The sequence below is a fragment of the Sorex fumeus genome, unplaced genomic scaffold (genome assembly GCF_029834395.1).
Source record: "Sorex fumeus unplaced genomic scaffold, SorFum_2.1 ptg000061l, whole genome shotgun sequence".
Taxonomy (NCBI): domain Eukaryota; kingdom Metazoa; phylum Chordata; class Mammalia; order Eulipotyphla; family Soricidae; genus Sorex; species Sorex fumeus.
Window position 1 is genome coordinate 44,143,642 of NW_026606118.1, and position 24,348 is coordinate 44,167,989.

Genomic DNA, 24,348 nt, shown 5'->3' on the forward strand with positions numbered 1-24,348 from the left:
GTGCTAGGGTTTGGACCAGGCTCCCATATGCAAAGTTTGTGCTCCATTGAATCATCTTCCTCACTCCCATTTTGGTTCTTACGGATTTTTATTTATTTTTTGCAGTGTCTAGGACCAAACTCAGGTCTTACACTGTCAAGACAAGCTATCTACCACTGATCTGCACCCCAGGCTGTGATTTTAGCTTTTTCTAAGGATGCTCCATCTTCTTTCCCGTCGAGGCTACACCCTTTTACATTCCCAATAACAGTGTTCCAGAGTTCCTTTGTCTCTACACCCTTATCCACACCTCCCTACAAATAAGTGAACTTTAGCATTTTCCACATGCCATGAGCCACGTTTATGCTTTAAGTCATTTAAGACAGTGATCTCCAACCATGGATCTGCAGGGGTGCATTGGCGAGGAGAGCTATAGACTGCCTTGGTTGGAACTTCCTGTCTCTGTCAGGATGCAAACAGCTGGTCCACAGGTGTAAAATGATTGAAGAACACTGGTTCAAGAGGTACACGAGCACATCCCCAGCATATTGTTTTTCTGACCGTGATGATATAGCATACATCTCCATCCACATACTGTGTTAACAGCATCACAGTATTGTAAAATGGTGCTGTGGTATATTAAAATGAGCATTGGACTAGCAGAAACTAGCCTTGGCCTCAGTTCTCTCTTGTACAAGCATAGGACCTTGTGATACTAAAGTTGTTTCTGATTCTCAGATTGTTAGGCTCAGCTTCTCAATCATTTATAATCTGGACATGGTAATACCAGTCCTCATTGCCTTTTAGACTTGTGAGAGTAACAAGGAGAGGTATCAATATATAGCGAATGTCTTCTATAACCCTATCTTCTTCAGTGCATTATGATGATAGTCTTGGAACTAAGCCAAGTATGGAATCAATGTGTTGTTAATTGGCTTTCTCTCCTGAACAATTATTCATGAAAACATGAATAAGGTGTTCACAGATACGGCTACAGAGATATTCAACTTTTGGCCTTTTCTTCATACATACCTAGTTCATTTTATTTCGGTGCAATGACCTTCTTTCAAGTCTGGCACATCTTTGTGTTAAATTACTATGAGAGGCCTATTATTCAAACCTAACCACTTCTCATTCATTTATCCTTCTAGCCAGTCTCATCATCTACTCCCTGTTATAGTGTTGACTCATGTGCTTGACCCACCTCTGTCCTCAAATCAGAGAGCAACTAGAGTGGGCAGAATCCTGACACCATCATAGCTTTGTGCTAGAGATTGTTCAACTCACAGAAGAAAGACGGGTGGACACCAGCCTGAGAAGAAACCCCCCAAATTTTATCTTACTTTCACCTTTATCATAACAATATAAATAACTTAAGACTTTCCCAGTCTAACAAAGCTAATGTTTAATGACAAGATTGGGGTTATGTCGAATTTTTCTTTAGCTAGATTTTTGAGGTAAGATTCAGGCCATTGTCCACTTAGCCTGTCCAACTTCCCAGAGAAAATTGTGGAACAAAAACTAGAAAATTGAGATAGAAAAACAAAGTAGAGAACAGAGTAAAGGAAGAAAAGATCCTGAAATTTCATATAATGTTTTCTAAGGTGGTTTCTTCAAAATGATTGTCATTTATCACAGCCTAGAATTAGAAAACAGCATGTGTATATATTTTCACTCTTGTAGTTCCTAATGTGGAATTACACGTTTGTTACTAAGTGACTGGTACTATAAAAAATGTCAGAACAATATGTCAGGTCCTATTTGTCTGAACTATAAATTCCTGCAAGACTTTGTCTTTTAGTGCTCCAGACGCTGTTTTAGACCCGCAGCTATGGTGATTCACAATCTTATTTCTGGTTGTACATAATCAAGTTCATGTCACATGTTCTTTGTAATAGCAATTTATCTGAATATCAATTTGGACTAAATAAATACAAACACCTTTTATATCTAAATGTGATTTAAACAATGTCCTGTTTAAACCAAAGTGATCCATGGAAAGTAAATCATCCAACCTTTCTCCCTGAAAATCAGACTTAACTCTTTTGCAAACCACAACACCCAAAAGGAGAGAGAGAACAGAGGGGAATGCCCTGCCACAGAGGCAGGGTGGGTTGGGGGGAAGGGGGGTAGAAGGGATACTGGGATCCGTGGTGGTGGGAAATGGGCACTGGTGGAGGGATGGGTATTCGAAATAAATAAATAAATAATAAAAAATATATATTGAGAAAAAAATAAATAAATGTGATTTAAAGAAATGATTTTAATTATCTTAGATACTTTTCTACTATGATGTGTTTTATATCCTCAAGGATCCTCCTTCAAATAATTCTGAATTACTTATTATCTTTACTAATATTTCAAAGCTCCATCAGCCAGAGGTTTTTTTGTATTTTTGCTTTTTTGACATTCAAAAAAGGACTCCACACCAGGCTGTGAGGCAGGTGACGGCCCTCCCCACCCCAAGGGACCCGGCAGCTGACCTCCACTGCCCAACCACTGCCACGATCCAGGCTGATTTCCAGACACATTATAAGACACTTCCTACCCATTTATGCCTCTCGGAGAGCCCGGCAAGCTACCGAGAGTATCCCGCCCGCACGGGCAGAGCCTGGCAAGCTCCCCGTGGAGTATTTGATATGCCAAATACAGTAACAACAATAGGTCTCATTCCTCTGACCCTGAAAGAACCTCCAATAGTTGGGGAAAGACGAGTAGGAAGAGGCTGCTAAAATCTCAGAGCTGGGAGGAACAGAGACGTTACTGGCGCCCACTCAAGTAATTCAATGATTAATGGGATGACAGTGATACAGTGATAAAGTTTTTGTTTTTTTTTGTTTGTTTTTTTAATAGCACTGCACAGTAGCACTGTCCTCCCGTTGTTCATCGATTTGCTCGAGCAGGCACCAATAATGTCTCCATTGTGAGATTTCAGTTTTTGGCATATTGAATATATCACAGGGAGCTTACCAGGCTCTGCTGTGTGGGCGGGATACTCTTGGTAGCTTGTTGGGCTCTCTGAGAGGGACGGAGGAATCGAACCCGGGTAAACTGTGTGCAAGGCAAATGCCCTACCTGCTGTGCTATCGCTGTAGCACCATCTAATTTATTTTTCACATGAAAACCTTCAAATATCTGAGAGATAGTCCACTGAGTCCTGCATCTCTGGCTTAATATGTGGGAAGGTTCAGAGCATTGGGAAAATTTCAGTTTGTTCTTTCTCTAAGTTTTAGAAGTTATTTCAAGAAACAATTATACTTCTTTTTTGTGATATATTCTTTGACATAATCACATGTAGTATGTAATGGTTTCATAACTCAGTATCATCAGTACAGATTTTACCCACTGTCAGCATAGGTAAAGGTAAAGGTAAAGGCCCTCCCATTGATCGTCGATTTGCTCGAGCGGACCCAGTAACGTCTCCATTGGAGATTTTGTTGTTACTGTGTCTGGCATATCGAATACTCTCGGTAGCTTGCCGGGCTCTCCGAGAGGGGCGGAGGAATAGAACTCGGGTCGGCCATGTTGGCCGCTTGTAAGGCAAACGCCCTACCCGCTGTGCTATCGCTCCAGCATAAATGATATTTTTTCTCCAATTAATTGTTTTGTTGGAATCTGATAGGCGGGGCTGGAGCAATAGCACAGTGGGTAGGGCGTTTGCCTTGCACGTAGCCAACATGGCCAATACAGGTTCGATTCCCAGCATCCCATATGGTCCCCCGAGCACCGCCAGGAGTGATTCCTGAGTGCATGAGCCAGGAGTAACCCCTGAGCATCGCCGGGTGTGACCCAAAAAGCAAAAAAAAAAAAATGGGCAAAACAAAACAGTCTCTACTCTGGTACCCAAAGAAGAATCCATTGTCAAGTCTAATAGACTTTTATTTCAAATAAATGTTTCAGAATAATAAGCTTTATTTTTTTCATTTCATTTTCATCATCCTGTTAATCGTCGATTGCCTCGAGCAGGCCCCAGTAAACGTCTCTTTCATCCTAGCCCTGAGATTATATTCACGGCTCTTTAGGAGAATGAGACCCATCATTGTTAGTGGTATTTGGCATATTTGGTAGGCCACGGGGAGTTTGCCAGACTCTGCCCTGTGGGCAGGCTACATTCGATAGCCTGCAAGTTTGTCCAAAGTAGGAATGAGATAATAAGATGTCGCGCGGCCGCAAATGCGGCCGCGCGGTTCCGGGATCTGGATTTTATAGTCTCTGAGTCTTGGCCGCTGATGGGATTACACGGCGCCAGGGGGCCAGGTGGTGGGTGTGACCCCCGCCTACTGGAATTTGGAGGATCTGGGTGGAAGATGCTCGACTCCAAATCGAGTAGGCTTTGAGGTCTCGGCCCCGGAACCCGCGTGGCTTTGTCCCTCTGCCAGTACCTTCAGGTGTGCGGAGAGTGGTCTCAGCATGGTGGTGGCTGGTCCTGGAGGTCTTCGGCTGCCGTAGCCCTGGTCGGGGCGGGGAGGAAAGCTCAACCCGCTCCCCTCCAAGGGACTCCGGGAAGGAACACCCAGGCGTGGGGGCAGAGACTGCACTTTTCTCGTCCGGGATCTGGATTTTATAGTCTCTGAGTCTTGGCCGCTGATGGGATTACATAATAAGCTTTATTACCTGATTAAAAATTTCAGAATTATTGGACATCTCATACTTTGTGCCACTGATGTTCCAAAAGTAGCATACCATATTTGATGGGATGTAAAGTAGAAGGAAACTGATCTTGATAAAAATAAATAGATATTAGCACACAAGGCTTAACCTGTAATAACATGTTAGTGTTCTCTTATACAGGGGCTTAATGGCTCCAAGGTGAACTACAATCATTTTCACACACTTTGCTCTGAGAAAATCTTTTTGGGTCATTTTTTCAGATTATTCATAACAAGCAATACAAAATAAATTATTTAGGATAGGCCTTTGGGTCAGGCTTGGGTGGCAGTGGGAAAATTCAAAGTAATGGTGGTAGGATGGTGTCATGGTGGTGGGATTGGTGTTGGAATATTGAATGTAATAAATTATTGTGAACAACTTTATAAAAATAAAATGTTTTATAAAAAAGGCTTAAAAACACCAGTGGACACAATAATGTATACAAGATGGGTGTGTTGATTTAGGAGTTGAAGCAGGTTGAAAGAATTAAAAATCCTAAAATAAATGGTAAGGCTATGGATTTCTTTTTTTTTTAAATTTTTTTAGTGAAACACCATGAAGTACAGTTATAGACTTACAAATTTTTGTGCTTGGGTTTCAGTCACACAATGATCAAGTACCCATCCCTCCACCAGAGCCCATCCTCCACCACCACGGGTCCCAGCATCCCTCCCATCCCCCACCCCCCCCTTCCCACCCTGCCTCTGTGGCAGGGCATTCCCCCTTGTTCTCTCTCTCTCCTTTTGGGTCCTGTGGTTTGCAAGAGAGGCATCGAGTGGCAATCACGTTTGGTCTACAGTCTACTTTCAGCATGCTTCTCCCACCCTGGGAGGATCCTCACAACACACTTTATTTGGTGCTCCCTTCTCTATCTGAGCTGCCTTTTTCCCTAGCACGTGTGGCTGGCCTCCAAGTCATGGAGCAAAATTCCTGGTACTAATCTCAAGGCTAGGGATTTCTAAGGAAATCTGGCCAAGCATCTTGTACTGGAGCAAACCTAACATGCTAATCTTTAAATTCTGAATTTATTTACACATTCCTTTCTCTTCTTTGGTGGTGGGGGTGATGGGTGGGGAGCACACCCAGCAGTGCTCAGAGCTTACTCCTGACTCTGTGCTCATGAGTGATGGAACCTAGGGGCCGTATGTGTTGCCAAGGATAGAACCAGGCCATTTGCCTTTTTTTTTTTTTTTGACTTGGTCCTTAGAGCATTAGAGATTCAGGAACTGTGTTTCATTTCTTGTGTTTTCAGGATTGTTCAGTGTGAGGACACATGAAGACACTGGCAGATTTATCATGTATATCTGAAACAGATAATGCCATGAAAGTAAACATGTATATACTGGTGATTTTTAAAAAGTTTATGAGTAAGGGCTGGGAGATGGCTCAAAGGACTGGAACACTTGCTTTGCATACAGGAAACTAAGATTCAATTCCCAGCACTAGATGGTCCCTGAGCATTATCAGGTATGGCCCCTAAACAAAAACTAAAATAGTAAAATTAGTAACACTTCAATCCCTCAGGACCATGTGTTACTAAGAAATTAATACAGTGGTGAGAAACTTTTTAATATCTCCACCTTATGATGTAACCATCTTGCATTCTTTCCTAAAATACAAGAATATAATCCCATCACCACCAGACTTTATTTCACTTAAAATGTTTGCAGTAAGGTGGTGATATTTGATATAAGTAAGGACTATAAATCAAATATAGTCCTTTCAAAAAATTATAATCTACAGATTTGAAATGATTAAAAATAATTCAATTAAATAATTATTTAGTGCCTAATTAATATGACACCCCTTTTCCTTTCCTTGTTCATATGTTATTCCTATATCAATATCAGTTTCAAGAAGGTGTACAAAATTTAAGAAGTTACAAGAGATTTAGAAATTAGTTACAAGATTTAGTTACAAGATTTAGAAAATGGCAGAATCACTTTTATTTTTTAAATTTTTATTATTAAATCTCCATGAGATACATAGTTACAAAGTTGTTCATGATTGAGTTTCAGTGATAAATGGAACATTGTAGACTGAGAATCACTATTTTAAATGGTAGTCATATATTAAAAATTAAAATACTATCTTTTGTTTTCTATCTCACAAATGTAACACCTTAGAGTTCTGTCACTTCATTGCAAGCAACGTGGATTTCATTAAACTAAAATTAAACTTCATTAAACTAAACTCTATCAGCAGTGCTGTGTTCCTCCAGGGTTTAGGAGAATCTGGTTCTTGCCCTTCCCAGTTCCCAAGGCCCCAGTGTCCAGGTCTGCTTGAGCCTGTCCAACATCTGCAGCACGTCTCTCTCCTGCCACCATTCCTCTGGTTCTCTGTTCTGCTCACACCACCACCACCCCTTCTTGTGTTCTTAAGGACTCTTTTATGATACTGAATCCATCTGGGTAATCCAGGAAGCCTCCCTACTGTCACTAGTAGCTTTAAACCCCTCTGCCATGAAACACCCATTTTATGGTGTGCGGGAAGAGGAGACCCAGGACTCTGCTGACGGCGTATGTTTCTGGGAGATTTCTTAGAGAAATTGTAAAGTAAAAATATTAATGGGGGGGGCAGGGAAGAGGTTGGGCTACACCTAGCTGTGCTCAGGATCACTCCTGGCCAAGCTCATGAGACCATACGGTATTGGGGATCAAACCTGGGTCTGCCGTGTAAAAGGCAAGTGTCCTACTCACTGTCCTACCTGGCCCAAAACACTAATTTTCATCTTCAACATTTTGCTCAGTTGTCTAAGTTCAAACACATCCCGGGGAGGGGGGTAACCCATTCAATAAATTAACATTTATGTCTTATATCCAAAGATATGCCAAAAAAAGTAACAAGTCTCATTATTTGTTGTGAGATGTTACTGGTGCCTGCTTGAGCAAATCCATGAACAGCAGGAGGACAGTGGACAGTGGATCCAAAGAGGTACTGCAGCGTGAGAGAGGCTCATTTACTACTTGAAGGGAAATGCGAGAATCACACTTGGATGTTTTCACTGGTGGTTGCTGTTTCTTGGTCTTCATCAACAGTACAAACCATGTCATTAGAGGAGATAGAAATAATCTTCAAGCCTTTGTTTACTTCTGCAATTTCCTGAACGCTTAGTCCCTCTCTTTCTCCTAACTGTCCCACATCCTCAGAGGAACTGGAAGCCTCTTCTCTTTCTTCTTCCTCTTTGGAAGTAGTGAGTTTTTCGAGAGATTCAACTACTTCATTTCTCAACTCATCTTCTGATTCTTCAAAATTTCTAAAAAAGTAAACAGCAAAAATTTATGATACCAAAACTCTAAAGAATATATATGATAGTTTCCTTCTTATTCCCTGTCACCATTTGAGTAATATGAAAATTACATATTTATTCATGTAACAAATTATTTATGATATCAACCTGTCTTTTTCCCCCCTGTGGATAATAAACAAGCAAATGTTGAAAGAATCAGTATTCTGTTTAGTTGGACTTAAGTCTAACAACTTTTATGTATGTATTAGTAGCCATTTAACTCTTCTGTCTAAAAGAAAAGGAGATAGAAAAGAATAAAAAAAATAAAACAGCTTCTTTAATATTTAGTTTTGTTTTGGGGCCACACATGGAAGCCTTGGGGCTAACTCCTGGATTTTGCTCAGGTCAGTCCTGAGGTGCTGAGAGTCAAACTGGGGTCTGTTACATGGAAGGCAAACACCTTAGCCTCTGTATCAGCTCTTTGGATGCTATTGAGCCTTTACAATAGGCCAGTCACTGCCCTCAAGCACTTTATACACTGTACTAGAACACTTTAAGGTAAACATTGTCATCATCAATATATAAACAGCTGAAGCTCAAGAGGTTTTTTAAAAAGAGCCCAAGGTCTCAGAGTAACTAATCAGTAAACTTTGGAATTGTGTCTAAATGTCACTAACATTTTTTAGGAGGAAAAGATGCAGGAGACCAAGAAAACCATTTCTCTAATGATCAGTAATATTTCAATGAAAAACAGAGACAAAAAACAGCTGGTGCAATCCTTGAAAGTGTTTATCATGGAAATCAAGGGTGTAGAGAACTTCCAGGAAGAGGCCATACAAAAAAAAAAATTTGGATTTGCAGATAAGAGAGCGTCCCATTCACAACCCGTCTGCCCAACCCATCCCATCACACCCCACAACCTCTGCAGGCCTGCCTGAAATTATTATTAAAAATTATTATCCGTCAACAAGAGTGAAATCAGAGGTAAAACATGGCAAGTTCAGAAAATAATAGGCTGTGTTGGTCCTCTGAGTTAAGTCTGAGAAAAAGAGTGTACTTACATTTCTATTTCAAAGAAGAAGGAGACACTGAAAGAAGGTTTAAAAATCAAATAAATGAAAACTAACCCAAGGGGCTGGGAGAGCTAGTTCGGGTGAAGCCACTTGTCTGGCATAGGGCTAGGGGTGAGCATGGAGTCTAACCCGAGCACTTCCAGAACCAGAAACCCCGCATCCCAGAGACCACTAAATCATAAATAAAACTAATCTGAAACACAGAAGTGTCATTCAGCCCCATGCCCTGAACCCTCATTTTTTAACCCAGAGGTTCTGTGATGCCCTGTAAATGTCCAGTACACTGAGCAAGAAACTTCAGGGAGAGACAGGCACAGCCAATACTCTGTGGCATGAGCCTGAGGGGTGTCACTCCCATCCAGACAATCCAATGGCATGGCATGCCGTTATAAGCGAACATTTTTGACAAATCCTCTGTTTATGAGGCAGGCAGACAGGTATGGACCCTTTGGTAAACACCAGGAAGAGACACAAAGCCATAAAACAAACAAGGAATGCCTGGTGAGACAAAAGAAAAAAAATTCTTAGCACCAGGAAACATCTGGTGAGACAAGATATAGTCTAAGGGGTGCCCTGTTGCCTGCACAGGAGAAACCCAGAACCTCTGCAGAGAGCCAGAGGGCCGGGAGCTATGACCTAATAAAACTGAGGAGAACAAAGAAACCCATAAGACTAAAGTCCTAACAGGGAATGCCCTGCCACAGAGGCAGGGTGGGATGGGGGAATGGGGGTGGGAGGGATACTGGGATCCGTGGTGGTGGGAAATGGGCACTGGTGGAGGGATGGGTACTTGATCATTGTATAATCAAAACCCAAGCACAAAAATTTGTAAGTCTACAACTGTACCTCATGGTTTGTCACTAATAAAAATTAAATTAAAAAAAAAAAGACTAAAGTCCTTCTCCTTGACCCTGCCCCCCCACCCCCCCTTGCAAAGATCCAAGCCAGGGTGAGGAAGGGAGGCAGGGAGAAATCAATACAATCAACTTCTCAGTCAACTTCTCACAGAGGAATTCCCTCTTTCCTCTTACTTTAAGGGTTCTCCTCTCTCATATTTCCTAAATAAAGCTCCCTTCGGTAGTTTTATCTATCATCTCTGGAAATTCTGAAAAATCTCTTCTACAGTGGAAAGATGAGAGCCTGAAGCCCGCAGATCAGGGCTGACTCCTTTTACCAGTCTCGGGCTCCCCAAATCCCCTGCACCCCACCCCACCCCCATCATCTCTACATGATGACAAAGAGTCAGTCTACACTGTTCAGTGAAAAAAAGCAAGAGTCGGGATAGTGAGAACATACAAAACAATTTCCTTAACAGCAAACAGAGCGCAGTGTATGTAAGAGAGACATTTGCTTACGTTTTAGTGGAATTTCTCAGGAGTTTGCACAGAAAATAGATGAGATCGATGCTGGATTAGGGAGTTGTGTGTGTCTGAGGTGAGGACATAGGGGCCTATTCCTTTTGACTTGGAAACTGGTATGGGCCCCTTGGCAGTAAACCTCAGGAAGAGGCACAAAGCCACAAAACAAAGAAGGAATGTCTGGTGAGGCCAAAAGAAAAAAAATTTGGGGGGGGGGGGGGGGGGAGGAATATCTGTTACTTGTTAAAAATATAATATAGTCTTTAAAAATTCAAAATTCTACAAATTTTAGAACTAATAGGAGAGTTTAAAGAAACTACAGGATACAATGTTGATAGAATAGTTGACCTCACTGTAGAAGAAAAATTACCCAGTTAATAAAGGCCAGGACAGGGCTTCACATGTGACTCAGCAGTTAAGTGTTGTTCTGCAGGCATGACATTCGAGATGAGGGTTCGATCCTCAGCACCACAAAAAAGTAGTAACAACAATACCAACAATATTAGGTGGCACATATAAAGTGAGGTAAACTATAAAACCTATGCATATATGTGAGCTATTATACTCAGAGTTGTTTAGATTTATAAGATTCACAAGGATTTATAACTACCATAAATGAATGAACAAATGTAATGTCATTCTAAGCAAGATCCCAACAAAGATTTTTGTAACACTTTACAAGAGATACATGTGTTGAATAAAAGGCCACAAGAGCCAAGATAATTTAAGGGGGAATGTGTGGAGAACAGACAGAGGAGCGGAGCTAGCCCTACCAACTGTGGGAGGGAATGACAGGAGTCATCAGACTCTCACTGATGCAACTGAAACAAAACACATAAGACATGGGACAGAGAGCCCAGAATCCAGTCCAGGCACAGAGCCTGTAGCCTTACCTCTGCCGTGATCTATCTGTCTCAACAACACCATTTTACTTCTTTAGTTGACTGAGATTCTGTGGTTTGCAATACTATTTTTTTTAATACCATTAGTAATGGTTTCTCATGCATGTAATTCCAACACTACACCAGCATACCTCCCTCCCTCTCCCAAGAACCACAACAACAGCATTTTAATTTTCTATTGATTCTTCATGTAGCCATCTGACTATCTTACATATCATCATCCTACATCACGGAAGTACTGACAGATTATTACTTACGTATCTTCATCATCTGATCTTGGTCCTAGTCGTACTTCATCAAACTCAATGCCCACAGCCATTTCCGCCTCTCCTTCATCTTCTTCAGGAAGCGACTGTTTTAGTGTACCCACTGTGAAAGAGATTACCAACACCCAGCTTAAAGCCTAGACTCCTAGAGAGAGATGGATACCAAAACACTACTCCGGGAGTGCTTCAGCCATAATGCCAAGTCTCTGAGTTATTTCCATGAAAACTGTCATGGGGCCAGAGTGACAGGATACTGGGTAAGGCACTTGCCTTGCATGCAGTCACCCCGGTTTTGAACCCCAGCATTCCATATGGTCCCCTGAGTGCAGAGGCAGGAGTAAGCCCTGAACATCTGAATAACAACAACAGCAACAACAATAACAAAACCCCTCTAACTATGGACTGTAGAGACAGTGCAGAAGGTAGGGTGCTTACTTTGCATACGACAGCCCTGGATCTATCCCTGGTACCAAATATGGTTCCTTGAGCTCCACCAGGACTCCACAGCACAGAGCTGGGAGTAAGGTCTGAGTACAGCCAGGGCAGCCCCCGCCTCACCCCCAAAAGAGAAAACTCTTACAAGACAGATGACTACTGACTCCCCAGATCTTTAGCATTCAGTCAGGTCCCACCCTAAGGAGGATAAAGTGGCTGGGGGCATCAGGGTTCCAGAACCCCATGAGATCAGGACTCTAATGTGTCTGCTTCTCTGCATGGGCAGGGGCTAGGGCCAAGCCAGGTAGTTTCGGCTCTATCCGCAGCACTGCCCTGTACAATGGGGCCCTCTCGGCGCTGATTGGCGTGTGTTCCATTTGCAGACACAGCTTTGGTATTGGCCAAGGTCAAATCCCAGTGCAGGGGCCTCAGAATGCTCCCGGTCCAGAAAGTTCTTAATCAGAGAGAGGATGTCCTTCAGTCTCAACAGCTCCAGACTTTTCTCTTCAGGAGATGAAGAGAGTGTCACACCTAGGCAAACTGGCAAGAGTCCAAAGCTGGTGTCAGTGGATAAGACAGAAACAATCGCTGTGGCCATTCTCAGGGAGGGCAGCTCTCTAATTGCATGCCCAATCCAGGGCCTTGATGCTCTGGAGGAAACATTTTCTCCAGATGGAGTCTGTGAGGGAAGGATTTGGAGGCAGCTGAGAGTTGGAGACCCTGAATGCTGGAGAACATTCAACGTTCTCCCCTGGAGGTAGAGTGTAGACCTGTTGAAGTTCTCCACACTTCTCTCCCACCCTCACTCTGCTGGCTCTGCCCACCAGTGGACAGTGGTACTACTTGGTCCGCACCAAAATGACTGAGATGGGTCAAGGGTTAGGGCCATAAAATGTGATTCTCAGCTCCAAAATGGGTCATTAAATGTCTAAACCCTACAGGGAGGATGAGCTGAGCTGAAATTTCTTTTCTTTTCTTTCTTTTTTTCCCCTTTTTGGGTCACACCCAGCGATGCTCAGGAGTTACTCCTGGCTCCTGCATTCAGGAATCACTCCTGGCGGTGCTTGGGGGACCATATGGGATGTTGGGAATTGAATCTGGGTCGGTCGCATGCAAAGCAAATGCCCTGCCCGCTGTGCTATAGCTCCAGCCCCCTGAGCTAAAATTTCTGAAGCGGCTTCTGTTCCTGTGTTTGAGGGAGATTCACAGTCAAGCCATGGGAAGGAGATGGCTCAAAAAGGAGGGTGGGGGGTTTCTAGGGGCCTGCTGGAAGAGTCGGAACTAGAAAATTGACAAAGAGACCCTTCTGAACAGGTACTACTCCTTGTCTTGTTCCTATCCCTGTCCCACGCAATCCCTTCTTGCAGCTAGGAGAAAAGGAAGCGGCATTGACCGGAGCCTGGCTGGATTTCCTGAGTGGAGAACTTCATAGCTCTTTACAGTTATACAGCTAGAACTTCAGAAAAGTCAGGCAAACTTCTTTCCAAGGGTCCGTTCCTCTTGCTTTGTCCAGTAAGAAAAGGCCTGTTATGCTTTAGTAGGAAGGAGGCCCTGGATTTCAGCACAAAGACATCACAGACCATTCTGCTCTAAACAAGTTATCTGACAGGTGGTCAGAAAGACCGAGGAGTGGTTCTCAATGGTCCTTGTCAAAGTTGGCTACCAAGGACAGCACCACAGTACTGGCTATTGCCTTGAACTGCGGCGTGAAGAAGACCCAGTTCAGATCTATAATCAGGACCTCCTTCACTCCACCCTCCTTCTCACTCCATCCCTCCTACAGACCAGAGCTTGCTTTCTCTCGGGTATATTTCAGGAAATGTTTCTACTTCCGAGAAATTAGAATCCTAAAGGAAGACCCCATGGCAAGATCCCAAATAACTGAAGCAGAAAATCTGCCAGATAAGATCCTGTGACTGTGTTACTTATGAGCTCTAAGTACCGTCAGCCTAATTTATCAGCCACTTAGACACCACCCCTGCCTTAGCACATGTCATCCATGGGTCAGGTTGGAAGTCTGGCCTCATGTGCCCTCCAGAAAAGCTAGTCCAGATCTCAGCCAAGACCTTCCACCTATTCTGAATGTGTGCTGCACCTATGTTCAACCCTCTTCTGATGCATATTCTCAGGTTCTCTGTTTAAGGGGACCAGAGAGAGGCCGGAGCAATAGTACAGAATAGCATAGCAGGTAGATTGTTTGCTGTGTATGTGGCCAAACTGGGTTTGACCCCTGGCACCCCAGATGAACCCCCTGAGCCATGCAAGAAGTAACACCTGAGTGGAGAGCAAAGAGTAAGTTCTGAGCACTTTCTGATGTGGCGCTCACGCACATACACACACACACACACACACACACACACACACACACACACACAGAGGACCCAAGAGATGGCTCAAAGGACTGGAACACAACTTTTGCCATGTGGCAGGCCCAGGTTTAATCCCCAACACCACAAGGTCCCCTGTGCCCTGCTGGAAACAACTCCTGAGCAATGGGAGGGGGAGAAGCATGGCTGGGTACCCCCTCAAACCACAACATCATCAACTTATTAATTCATTAATTAAAAGTAATTGTGGGGGGCTGGAGAGTTTGCCTTGCACGTGGCCTGACCCTGGTTCAATCCCCAGCATCCCATATGGTCCCCTGAGCACGGCCAGGAGTAGTTCCTGAGTGCATGAACCAGGAGTAATCCCTAAGCATCACCGGGTGTGACCCAAAAAGCAAAAAAAAAAAAAAAAAAAAAGTAATTGTGGACAGAAATCTGGCTTAAGGTACTGAAGCACATCATTTACACGTGGGAGGTCTGGGTTTAACCTCCTTTTTCCCCCACCAGAGGAAATAATGGCCCTCGCCCAGAACCCAGCCATAAGTGATCCCCCAAGAACTGCTTGAGTATGGCCCCTAAACCAAAAACAGAAGGTAAGAGAAGAATAAATGAAAGTAATTGCGAGGATAGTGAAAAGTAATTCTCAATGATGCTGAGATTCCACGGATTATAAGGTAAAGGTAAAGGTAAAGGCCCTCCCGTTGATCGTCGATTTGCTCGAGCGGGCCCAGTAACGTCTCCATTGGAGACTTTGTTGTTACTGTGTCTGGCATATCAAATACTCTCGGTAGCTTGCCGGGCTCTCCGAGAGGGGCGGAGGAATCGAACTCGGGTCGGCCATGTTGGCCGCTTGGAAGGCGAACACCCTACCCGCTGCACGGATTATAAGATACACTTTTATTTTATATACCAATGGCAAAGAAAATATCTCCAATAAAATGACTCAATGTTTTCTTAGTGCTTGGAACTTTGGAATATATTTTATAAATTTCAAGAACTTTTTTAGGCTCAGACAAGTCTTATCCATGAGTAAATCTGTTGAAAAACTCAGGTATGTGGGTTAGGTGACCAAAATCTCCAAGCTCTCATGGAGTTGGGAATGGGTGACCCTCACCCCCTGTTCTTCCGGGAGTCTGGCAGTCACACCCATGAAATGCCTCTGACACCATATAAGTTCATCAACTGGGCATGATCCAGAGACTCACAAAATTCAGAAGAGATCAACAAGCTGCAGAAATGCCTCAGACCCCAAAGTCACCATTCAGTTAAAAAAATTTAACTCAAGCTATATCACCTTATTTAAAATTTTAGAATTCCTGGAGCATTCATGGCTGCAGAACATCTTATATTCTATACTACTGATGTACCAGGAGTAGCACACATTGAATAGGATGCAAGGTAGAAGGCAACGAATCTCAATTCAAAAATATTAGCATACAAGGTTCAACCTGTAGCAACATGTCAGTAATCTCTTATTCAAGGGTTCCATGGTTCCAGGGTGAGATACAACAGTCTTCACAAACTTTCCTCCCAGGATGGGAGAAGCATGCTGAAAGTAGACTATAGACAGAATATGATTGCCACTCAATGCCGCTTTTGCAAACCACAGCACCCAATAGGAGAGATAGAACAGAGGGGAACGCCCTGTCACAGAGGCAGGGTGGGATGGGGGGTGGGGGGGGTGGGAGGGATACTGGGATCCGTGGTGGTAGGAAATGGGCACTGGTGGAGGGATGGGTACTTGATCATTGTACAACTGAAACCCAAGCACAAAATTTGTAAATCTACAACTGTACCTCATGGTGTCTCACTAATAAAAATATAATAAAAAGATACCTTTTTTGATCATTTTTAGAGAATTATTCATAACAATCAATACAAAATAAATTATTTAGGGCTTGCTATTGGGGCAGGCTTGGGTGATGGTTGGGAAAAATTCAAAGTAATGTTGGTGGGTATGGTGTAATGGTGGTGGGATTGGTGTTGGAATATTGAATGTAATAAATTATTGTGAACAACCTTATTAAAATAAATTAAAAAATAACAAAAAATTTTAAAAAGAACTTCTTTTGTCTTATTTAAGTATACATTTTAAATCTCCTAGAACTATATTTATAAAAAGAAAAATATAGGTGAGATCAATTAACAAGGAATACCTGAAATTTCTATCATTTCAAGTTTTAATCTTCTGAGTTAATTTCCACTAGATATGAAATTTTTGGAATCCTGATTCAAAGAGGAGACCATAATACAGCAATTCGTGAGGGCAGGAGAGACAGTTCAGGGGCTGGAGCACACACTTTGCATACAGGGAGCCCAAATCTACCCCCAGCATAGTGTGTTCCCCTGAGAGTTGCAGGGAGTAATTCGTAAGCACTAAGCAGGGTGGGGCTCCCAGATAATAATAAAATTATTTTTAAAATCCTCCTAAATCCATAAGACAACCAAAAAATTGTGAATTACATTTTTTCATAATTTTGTTTATTTTTTTCCCTTCTTATATTTATTTATTGAATCACTATGGGAAAAGTTACTAAGCTTTCAGGTTTGTCTCGGTCATACAATGATCAAACACCTTTCCCTTCAACAGTAAGGGAATCATTTTTCACCACCAAGTACCCCAATATACTCCCCTCCCACCCCTCCCAATGCCTGTGAGGCAGATGATTTCTACTTAACTCTTCTCTACATTGATTACATTGTGAATTACTTTCTGAATCGTGAACATCTCATTTTGCTTTTTGATTTATTGATTTTTTTAATGTCATCGCCATACCTTGTCTTCCAATTGATCGGTCTCTCAAGCAGCAGTTGAGATGCCAGACCTTGAAGCTCCACTAACCTGAAGCAGTTAGGAGGACTCAGACTGCAGAAGGGAGGGACGGGGGCTACAAATCCTGCCCTCCTCAGCTCAGACCACAGCAGCCTCTCAGGAACCCTGGAGTCTGGTGTCCTTCAACTGCACCAAGTCACAGAGCCACGTACTCAGTCCAGTCTCAGTTTCTATGCTGTGTTGGCAGCAGACCTCCTATCAGCTGAGTAGGTGCCGGAGCTCAGTCTATAAAACCCCAGCACCACACAGGCTGGGCACTGTAGCACTGTCCTCCTGTTGTTCAACAATTTGCTCGAGCGGGCCCAGTAACGTCTCCATCGTGAGACTCATTGTTACTGTGTCTGGCATATCGAATATGTCACGGGGAGCTTGCCAGGCTTTGCCGTGCGGGCGCAATACTCTCAGTAGCTTGCTGGGCTCTCAAAGAGAGGCGGAGGAATCGAACTCAGGTCGGCCATGTGAACCACATACAAGGCAAACGCCCTACCTGCTGTGCTATCGCTCCAGCCCACACATAAAGTCTCATAAGAGGCCTCCCTGAAAGTCACAGGAATACAGCTCACTTAGCACACAGCAGTTACTATCCCAGCATGAACCGAGGGAGAAGACCCAGCACTTGGCCACGTAGGGCGTGCACACCCAACCCCAGAGGAACTGCAAGGGCAGTGGCACTGAGTGGGATGCCTGGAGAACGGCTCAATACAACATGATTCGTGGCAATATGGAGTGAGCGGTGAAAACAACACACAAACAAGATGACAGTTATGAAAGAATGAGAAACTATTAAAAATAACTTCAAACAGAAGCAATAGATTTAAAAGCACAATAGTCAAGCTATAGGCTATAATAGATGAACTTAAGAGTCAAGCAGTGGAGGGGCTGGAGTGATAGCACAGCAGGTAGGGCATTTGCTTTGCATGCGGCCAACCTGGGTTCGATTCCCAGCATCCCATATGGTCCCCTGAGCACTGCCAATTATAGGAGTAATTCCTGAGTGCATGAGCCAGGAATAACCCCTGTGTTTTGCCAGGTGTGACCCAAGAAAGAAAAAAATAAAGTCAATAAAAAAATAAAGTCAAGCAGCAGAGGGACCGGAGTCTAGCAGGGAGGGCATTTGTCTCACGTGCTGGCGACCTGGGTTCAATCCCTAGCATTCCCGATGGTTCTCCAAGTACTGTCAGGAGTATCTCCTGAGTGCAGAAGTCAGTAGTAATCTCTAAGCATTGCCAGGTGTGACCCAAAAAGCAAGACAAAAAGAGTCAAGCAGCAGAAACTATCCACAGATAGAGCCAGTGAGCTGCAAAGGCTGGTTGTGGAATACATACAAGCAGAAGAGAAAAAGGAAGAGCAAGCACAGAGGTGTTGATGCATCAGAGTTTGAAGAGTAACAATAGCTACTGTGAGTCCCAGGAAGAGGAAAGAGAGGGGAGTAAAATCCCTCTTTGAAGAAATCATAGTCGAGAACTTCCTTAATTAGGAAAGGGAAGAACTATTCAAATACAGGACACTTAAGAGATTCAACAACCCCTGTCCCCAATAAAAACCAGACACACCAAGATACATGAATTAAAGTGTTTAAAATGAAAACTCTACTAGTGCACTTCTAGAATATGGAAAGCATTCAGGGAAAAATTAAAGAACAAAAAGGAAATTGGCCCATGATTATCCAAGGCCTTTTCCAGAGTAGCCATACCAGACAGAAGGGAACAGTATGAGAAAGTTAGAGATTTTTTTCCCCCAACTCTTCTTTTGCAGTGCTGGGAACTGAACTCAGGCCCTCGCACACGCATGACAAGAGCGACGCCACTGAGTTATATTCCTGGTCCCTAACTTTTTGCTGCCTAGAGAAAACATATTCTAGCTTCCAGTTTATGTATTATTTTGGTTGCATATGTTCTATTTTTCCATCATTACAAATGAGTTAGGTTAATGAATTTACTATATTGCCACATAGAGTGACTGACTAGAAAGGTATATATGAGAAATTTATTTATCAGGTACGACTAGAATAGAAACTTTCCACCAAAGATGGGATTAAAAGCAAATGAGTAGCTTTTTCTTCATGTGATGACCTGATTCTTCACAGATGTGCCTATCTGTACAAATTTCACCACATTGCAATCTAACACTTACCTATTTTACGCATGCTTCACTCAAAATTATAAGCATGTGATTTTTAAAGCATATTATAAAATAAATGGAGTTCTTTTTTACTGTTTGCAAAACCTTTCATTCTTTTTTCTAAATTTTGTTTTGTTTTGTTTTGTTTGGGAACCACACCTGGCTCAAGGGTTACTCCTGGCTCTGCACTCAGAAATTATTCCTGGCAGTGCTCATTTCATTCCATAGGGGAAGCCTGGGGATTGAACCTGGGTCAGTGGCTTACAAGGCAAATGCACTACCCACTATACTATCTCTTTGGCCCATTTAATTTTTTTTTTTATTTTTTGCTTTTTGGGTCACACATGGCGATGCACTGGGGTTACTCCTGGCTCATGCACTCAGGAATTACTCCTGGCAGTGGTCGGGGGACCACATAGGATGCTGGGAATCAAACCTGGGTCGGCCGTGAGCAAGGCAAACGCCCTACCCGCTGTGCTATCGCTCCAGCCCCAGGCCCATTTAATTTTTAAAATTATATATCCGCCCCTCTTGGAGAGCCTGGCAAGCTACCGAGAGTATCTCGCCCGCACAGCAAAGCCTGGCAAGCTACCTGTGACGTATTCAATATGCCAAACACAGAACAACAAGTCTCACGATGGAGACGTTACTGGGCCCGCTTGAGCAAATTGATGACCAACGGGAGGACAGTGACAGTGATATTTTAATTAAAGTACTGTGACTTACAAAGTTATTCATAGTTGAGTTTTAGACATACTATACTGCAGCACCAATCCCAACACCAGTGTCCATTTCCCTCCCCTAATATTCTCAGATTCTCTCCCACACCCCTTCCCAGAAAATGAAGTTAATTTTCACATTTCAGGGATGGAGAGAAGATCAAGAACAGAAGCGGAAACAGGGGCGACGGCTCAACCCTGGAGTGTGCGCTTGGCATGCGGGAGCCCCCGATTCTATTCCCAGCACCGCACACCCCACCCAGCATGCTCAGAGTGACCCAGGAGCACCACCCCTGGAGGAGCCTCGTGGTCCCCTCAGGCTCCCCGTCATGGCAGCGCCAGATCTCAAACTTCCCACCTGCACAGGGGCTCCTTGATGGCTTCACTTATCGCATCCTCACACACACGTACGCGACAGTCTCTCTGTGGGGACTGCAACAGACAGTACCTCAAACTTCAGAGAGTGGCAGCTGGTTTCTATTAGAGTGCCCACAAACACAATCTTGCTAAAAAAAAAAATAGAAAGCCAGATATAGGAACCAACGTATCTAAAAGTGCCCAGAGAGATAGCTGAATAAGCCGGAACGTGTGCTTCCTGCAGGAGGGCCAGGTTTGATCCCCAGTACCACATATAGCTCCCGAGCACTGCTTAGAAATGACTCCTACAGAAGGATTCTCGAGTAGCCCCTGAGAACCATCAGATATAGTGCCCAAACAAAAATAAAACACTAAAGCAAATACAGATCGAAAACAGTCAGGTAGAGAAAAACAACATGAGTTCTACAAAGCCGCTAGTCCTACTTACTCATCATGAACTTTCAACTGATCACATTAAAAAAATAATTTACTCCCCCCACACCCTCTACCCTGGCCATTCATTGTCTTTGGTTAATGGCATTTAGAAAGGGTTTGGGCAAAGCAAGCTGGGAAAAGGTACCTTCCTAATGCTCTCTCTGACAGGATAATGTTTTTTTGATTTTTTTTTAGGCTTTTTGTTCACACCGGACAATTACTCCTGGTGGTATTCAGGGAACCATATGGGATGCCGCGGATCAAACCCTAGTCAGTCATGTGCAAGGCAAATGCCCTACCCACTGTACTATCACTCCGGCCCGCAGATGATGTTTTTAACCTCTTTCTGCATTTACCAATCTTTCACAAAGCCCCACAGGGGGGTGGTTATGTTCTTAGAGAATAAACAACGTACCACATTCTCCTTCCTTGGCTGAAAATGAGTCACTCCTTAGATGCGCAGCTGCCCAAACACTCAACAAGGTTCCTGGTGCTTCCTGCCGCCACTGCTTCCGGTGCTCTGGGGCATCTCCCAGCACTAGCACTTGGCCATCTGAAGAGAAGAATGTGTCATGAAGAGAAAAAATGCCTCTTTGTTTGGGATTTTCTTATTGCGACCACACTTGGCAGGGCTCAGGTTCTACAGTCATTGAGACATTAAACTCGGGGCCTCAAGGATACTAGGCATGTGCTCTGACATTACGCTACCTCTCTGTTCTCTTCATCTGATTTTTAAAATAAAAATCACAGAATGTTAGAGCCTCTAAGGCAACTTAATCCTACTTCTCATTTTTTTAATGTTGTCTTGGGACTGCTCAGGGGACAATTGTGGTATTGGGGATCAAACCAGGACTGACTGCATGCAAGGTCAGTGCCTCAGCACTTGACCCCTCCTCATTTTATTTATAACTTTAGTGACTGATTATCAAATAACTGATGGTAGGAGAGTGTTTTGGGTTTTTGTTTTGTTTTGTTTTTGCCTTATGAACTGGTTTTGGGGGTATGTTAATATTTCTCTTCTATTTGCTTATTTTTTTAATTAGTTTTTTCCTTATTCAGTCACTGGCTTAGGATAAATTAAATTGCATCCTTTTGCAAGTGCTTCCTCGCAAATTTGATGACCTCAGCCTTTTGAAATAGTATAAATATGTCAATTTGCACAAAAAAATGAACTCATGTACTACTTATGTAATTTGCAATATGCTTAAATAATTCTACTTAGAACACTGGTAAAAAAATGTAGCTCTTGGGGCTGGAGCAATAGCATAGCAGGTAGGGCATTTGCCTTGCACGCGGCCAACCCAAGTTCGATTCCCAGCATCCCATATGGTCCACCGAGCACCACCAGGAGCGATTCCTGAGTGTATGAGCCAGGAGTAACCACTGTGCATCGCCGGGTGTGACCCAAAAAGCAAAAAAGAAAAATAAATAAAATAATAATAATAATAAAATGTAACTTTCCCTTTACTCTGTGTTACCAAGAGGAACATAGGGAGAAAGTGAACCAAGGGAAAATGATGCAAATCTTCACCTGTAAAGATCTCCTGCAAGCTGTCCTTGGAGCCTCCTCTAAAGACTGGGTCAAATACAAATGAAGGGACTTAAGGTTAAAAACGTCATTCTACTTTTACACCCCCATCATTGAAATAGCAGTTGAATATGTACCTTTGTCCTTTCTCTTAAATCTTGTGGGGGTAGCTATTACTGTCATTCCAATTTTACTGAAAATAACTGACACTTTTTCTTTTTTTAAGAAACTGACTCTTCAAGAAACTGCAAGTGCGTGCGTTTTGGGGCTAGTCAGGGCGGCAACTACATCCAAATGATCTATCAGCATTGTGGGCAGTTGCCCTCAAACAAACCAACAGGGCTGGAGAAAAGTCACTTCAAGGGCTGAGGAGTCTGCCTTGCATGCAGACAATTCCCAGCACCGCCAGGAGCACAGAGCCAGGACTGGCCCCCAGCACCTTCAGGTGGCACCCAAAACCCAAACAAGCAAACAAGAATTTGCAACTAAAGTGCCCTGGAAGTAGAAAAGAATTTAAAACAGTAATTTCTGCAGGGTGAGGGAGGGGGCTGGCCTCCCAAGAAATACTGGGGGTGGGGGGGGGGGCGGGGAGGGAGGGAGAAAGCACCAGGTTTGCAGATCAGTGCCAGGGCTGGAGGATGCCATGGTGCTCCTGCTCAGGCCTAACCCTACCTTGTGGTGCTGGGGATGAAACCCAGGTCAGCCATATGCAAGGTAAGCGCCTTCCACGCTATAGTACAACCCAGTGTTATATGTTCCTATGACATGATAAAGGTAAAGGCCCTCCCGTTGATCGTCGATTTGCTCGTGCGGGCCCAGTAACGTCTCCATTGGAGACTTTGTTGTTACTGTGTCTGGCATATCAAATACTCTCAGTAGCTTGCCGGGCTCTCCGAGAGGGGCGGAGGAATCGAACTCGGGTCGGCCATGTTGGCCGCTTGTAAGGCGAACGCCCTACCCGCTGTGCTATCGCTCCAGCCCTATGACATGATATTATACATATTATTTAACCTCTACCCAGATCCTCCATCTTCCAGTAGGCAGGGGTCACACCCACCAACTGCCACCCCGCCCCCCCCCCCAGTAATCCCATTAACAGCCAAGACCCAGAGACTATAAAACCCAGCTCCCGGAAGTGTGCAGCCGCATTTGCGGCCGCGCGACATCTTATTATCTCATTCTTGCTTTGAACAACCTGGCAGGCTACCGAATATAACCTGCCCACACAGCAGAGTCTGGAAAACTCCCCGTGGCATATCCAATATGCCAAATACCAGTAACAATGATGGGTCCCATTCTCCTAACCCTGAAAGAGCCTTGAATGTGGCACTTTTTAGAATCTCAGGGCTAGGACGAAGGAGACATTACGGGTGCCTGCTCGAGGCAATCAACCAACAACAGGATGATCTCGACCGTGATCATTTAGCCTCAACCTCATTTGATAGCACACTCCAGGCCCTGTTCTGAAAAGCAAGCCCTGCAAGGTGGGGGGTAGGGAACTGGGGGTGGGGGAAACAGGGCACTGACCGCACACGGATGTGCAGCTGCAGTAGCCTGGTGGCCTTGGGCCAGCTAATCTCAACTCACCCTGGGGCACGGCAGAGCATGTGGAGGTGACGTCAGTGGCTGCCATCATCTGCAGCAGTGTCTGGGGGGCTTGGGCCGCCCACTGCCGCCGCCTCTCTCCTGCAGCTGCGCGCTGAGCAACCGGGTCTGGGGGAAGGAGACCAGGCGTTAGTTCCAAAGTGGCCCAAGGACTTCTTAGGAGCCCCAAGACAGCCCCGCAGCAGGTGAACCAAAGGGTCATGAGGCCACTGCCACCACTCCAGCACACGTGGTGTGGTCTGGGTTTGTGCAGGCAGCACACCCCAATTTCCACGTTGCAGACTGCAGGGAGATGGTATCTGGAAGGCGGCTGCCTGGGGGCGGTTGGTCATGAGGGTGAAACCCTCATGAATGGGATTTAGTGCTCCTGTGAAAAGGAGAGAGAGAGAACAAAAGGGAATACCCTGCCACAGAGACAGGTTGGGAGGGGGGTATGGGGGGTGGGAGGGATACTGGGATCCGTGTGGTGGATAATGGGCACTGGTGGAGGGATAGGGTGTTTGATCATTGTACAATTGAAACCCAAGTACA

General features: G+C 44.0%; 1 protein-coding gene across 1 annotated transcript in view; it reads right to left on the minus strand.

Moving 5' to 3' along the window:
* Nucleotides 1–7,614: 7,614 nt before the first annotated feature.
* The window catches only part of NEK5 (NIMA related kinase 5), a 74,237-nt gene continuing 57,503 nt past the window's right edge, over nucleotides 7,615–24,348 (minus strand). The window contains 4 exon segments of the mRNA XM_056126269.1: nucleotides 7,615–7,885; nucleotides 11,449–11,560; nucleotides 21,100–21,237; nucleotides 23,800–23,904. Coding sequence (XP_055982244.1) covers nucleotides 7,615–7,885; nucleotides 11,449–11,560; nucleotides 21,100–21,237; nucleotides 23,800–23,904 — 626 coding nt within the window.